Source organism: Antrostomus carolinensis, unplaced genomic scaffold (genome assembly GCF_000700745.2).
Source record: "Antrostomus carolinensis isolate BGI_N321 unplaced genomic scaffold, ASM70074v2 scaffold35742, whole genome shotgun sequence".
NCBI lineage: Eukaryota > Metazoa > Chordata > Aves > Caprimulgiformes > Caprimulgidae > Antrostomus > Antrostomus carolinensis.
Genome location: NW_010300813.1, coordinates 18,966 through 21,510, shown reverse-complemented (window position 1 = coordinate 21,510; position 2,545 = coordinate 18,966). Strand labels below are relative to the sequence as shown.

Here is a 2,545-nt window from a genome sequence, read left to right as displayed (position 1 = left end):
GGTGGTCACCCCCGCACTGGAGGGCCGGCCACATCCACCCCTGCAGTCCCACCTTGGCTGGGGATGGAGGACAAAATAAGGGGCCAGATCCTGGCCATGCTGCCCTGGCCAGAGGCCCTTCCTCTCATTTGGTGGCAGGGATGTCCCCAGCAGCCTTTGTTGTGGGGAACGGTGGGATGAAGGCAAGCCAGAGGAAGTGGTGTTATGGGGTGTTATCTCCCAAGCACTGTGCTGTCTGGGGCACCCTAACCTTTGCAGGTGTCATCATCAGTTGTCTGCAGAGCTGGTGGCCCCGTGTCCTCAGGAGACAGTCTGGTCACTGCTGGGGATGCTGGCTGGGACCTGACCTTGGGATCCCTTGAGGTGCTGCGCAGAGAATGGGGCAAGTCAGGCTTTAGTTGGTCACGGTGGTCCTGGCCGTGAGGCACCTCATATCCATCTGCCAAGGATACGGCCCATGGCGTGGGGTGGGATGAAGGGAGGGCAGAGCTGCGACAGCCAGAACCCCCAGATCCCACTGGACTTACTCTTCTCCATCCAGGAGAGCAGGGGTGCTGGCTGGAGGGGGTTCGGGGGATGGCTCTTCCACTGGGGCGGCCTTGCCAGGTCCGCTGTTTGCGGGTGGTGTGAACATGCCTGAGACATTGAAATCTATCTCTGGGTGGAGAGCAAGGAGGAGACCCTGTGAGGAAGTGCTGGCCGTGCAGTTTCCCCTGGTGACCCCATGGTGTGGAACTGGAGCAGCCCCTCTGCTTCCCTCCTCCTGGGGATGGAAAAATGTCCCTTTCCCTTCCTCCCTCCTTCACTCTCTGCTGAAGCCCCCCTGAGGGAGGCCCTGGCCCTACCTCCAGGGAAGAGGGTGTCCGCGTTCTGGATGAGGGCTTCCACCACGCTCACCACCTGGATGGAGGAAACTGAGGCCAAGTCCAGTTGCACAGGGTCTCTGAGAGACAGGGGTGTGGGAGGCATCAGAAAACGGTTTTGAGGGCATTAACCCTTTTGGTGTTCATTCTTGAGAGGTCAGAGCCCAAAGGGGAGACAGCCCAGCCAAGGGGGGTGGTAGGGTGGGAGGTGGGCCTTGCTCCCTGTCCTGGAAACCCTAGTTTGGTGTTGGAGGCCGATGGTGTTGGACGCCATCCATGTCACAAATGCTCCCGGCCTCAGCCTCTTCCTCTGCTATTTTGCAGAGTGGCCAAGCGGACACGTGCTTGGTGAGGGGACATGCTGCGCAGGGATTGCGTGGGGAAGGGACAGGACTTGAGGATGGAAGAGGCACAGGTGCTTTAGACCAGCCTGAAGGCTGCAGGATCAGCCTTTCCCATGGTGTTAGTGCTCAGGGCACCCTGAGCTGCTGCACCCATCCGAGCCAGACCTTACCCTGTGCTCTGCTGTGTCCACAGCAGGTTGGGGCCCAGCACGATGGCAATGTTGCTGGGGGTCATTTTATTCAATTCCTGGTGTTCGGCCCGCTTGGCTAAAAACTTGATCAGATACCTGTGAGGTAAAAAGAGGGCGAGGGGGCAGTCAGTAGGGATTCGGGGAGGGAATGGCTGCCCCCGGTGATTGTGTGGGGCCGAAGAAGCCCCGTCCCTGCAAAACACCTCAGGTTGTTGTAGTTCTCCCGGGGCAGGCGGCTGCAGGTGTCTTGCAGGCTCTGTACGCGGCTGTCAATGTCCTTTAAGCTGTGAGAGAGAAGAGGGAGGAGCGGAGAGCTCAGCCTGCTCCTACGGCAGAGAGGGACACGGCGTGCCAGGGAGGAAGGCCAGTGTCAGCTGCCCTGTGTGGGGATGGAGATGCCCTGCTGCTGCCTTTACTGAGCAGCTGAGCCAGGCATCAACAAAATTGCACCCCAAAAGCTCAAGGGGATTTAATATGATATGAATATAGCTTGTGGCTGGGCCTGGGGGCAAGCGCCGCCTTGCCACATGCAACAACCGTAATTCAGGGGTCAGCTGCACTGAGCCAATCCCTTTAGAAAGGTGCTCACTCTTCCCCTTGCTCCAGGCTTTTTGCTGTGCCTCCTCTGCCACCCCTTCCATCCCAAAAGCAAGAGGCCAAAGTGGGCTGGTGAGATGGGGCTCATGCCATTCAGGCCAAGTGGGTCTTCACAGGCTAAGCTCTTCTTGCAATCAAAAAGGCTGCAGCCTTCTCCCTCACCCTGATGTGGTTTTTATTGCTGTTCTCCGAGATTTTGGGCCATCTGGATTTCTGCCAAGTGTGGGACAGACCAGGCACTGCATTCTTATCTCTCCACATGGCAAATGAGGCTGAGCAGCCCTGCTCTGAGTACTGGGAGGGATGGAGGGAGGGTGGCAGGTGTCTTTTTGAGCCTCACCAGGCTTTTCTGCCCCAAAGCCCAGACCCACCTGGCCACTTTGACCCATTCGTTGTAGAGCTCAAAGGTCATCAAAGGCTGGGGCAGCTCCCGCAGGTAGGATTTCAGCGCACCTAGGAGTGGGGTGATGGCAGTTGGGGGATGGCAGAGACTGCTGGGTCGTGTTCCCCCATCCCACCTCGCTGGCACCCACCGGCCACGGCATGGGGG

General features: G+C 58.7%; 1 protein-coding gene across 1 annotated transcript in view; it reads right to left on the bottom strand.

The window, feature by feature from the left end:
* Positions 1 to 250: 250 nt before the first annotated feature.
* SH3BP1 (SH3 domain binding protein 1) overlaps positions 251 to 2,545 on the bottom strand; it is a gene marked incomplete at its 3' end in the record, with an annotated part of 8,849 nt that continues 6,554 nt past the window's right edge. The window contains 7 exon segments of the mRNA XM_029083822.1: positions 251 to 366; positions 528 to 657; positions 846 to 943; positions 1,378 to 1,494; positions 1,602 to 1,682; positions 2,367 to 2,448; positions 2,529 to 2,545. The exon segment at positions 2,529 to 2,545 is cut by the window's right edge and continues 37 nt beyond it. Of these exon segments, the coding sequence (XP_028939655.1) occupies positions 251 to 366; positions 528 to 657; positions 846 to 943; positions 1,378 to 1,494; positions 1,602 to 1,682; positions 2,367 to 2,448; positions 2,529 to 2,545 (641 nt within the window).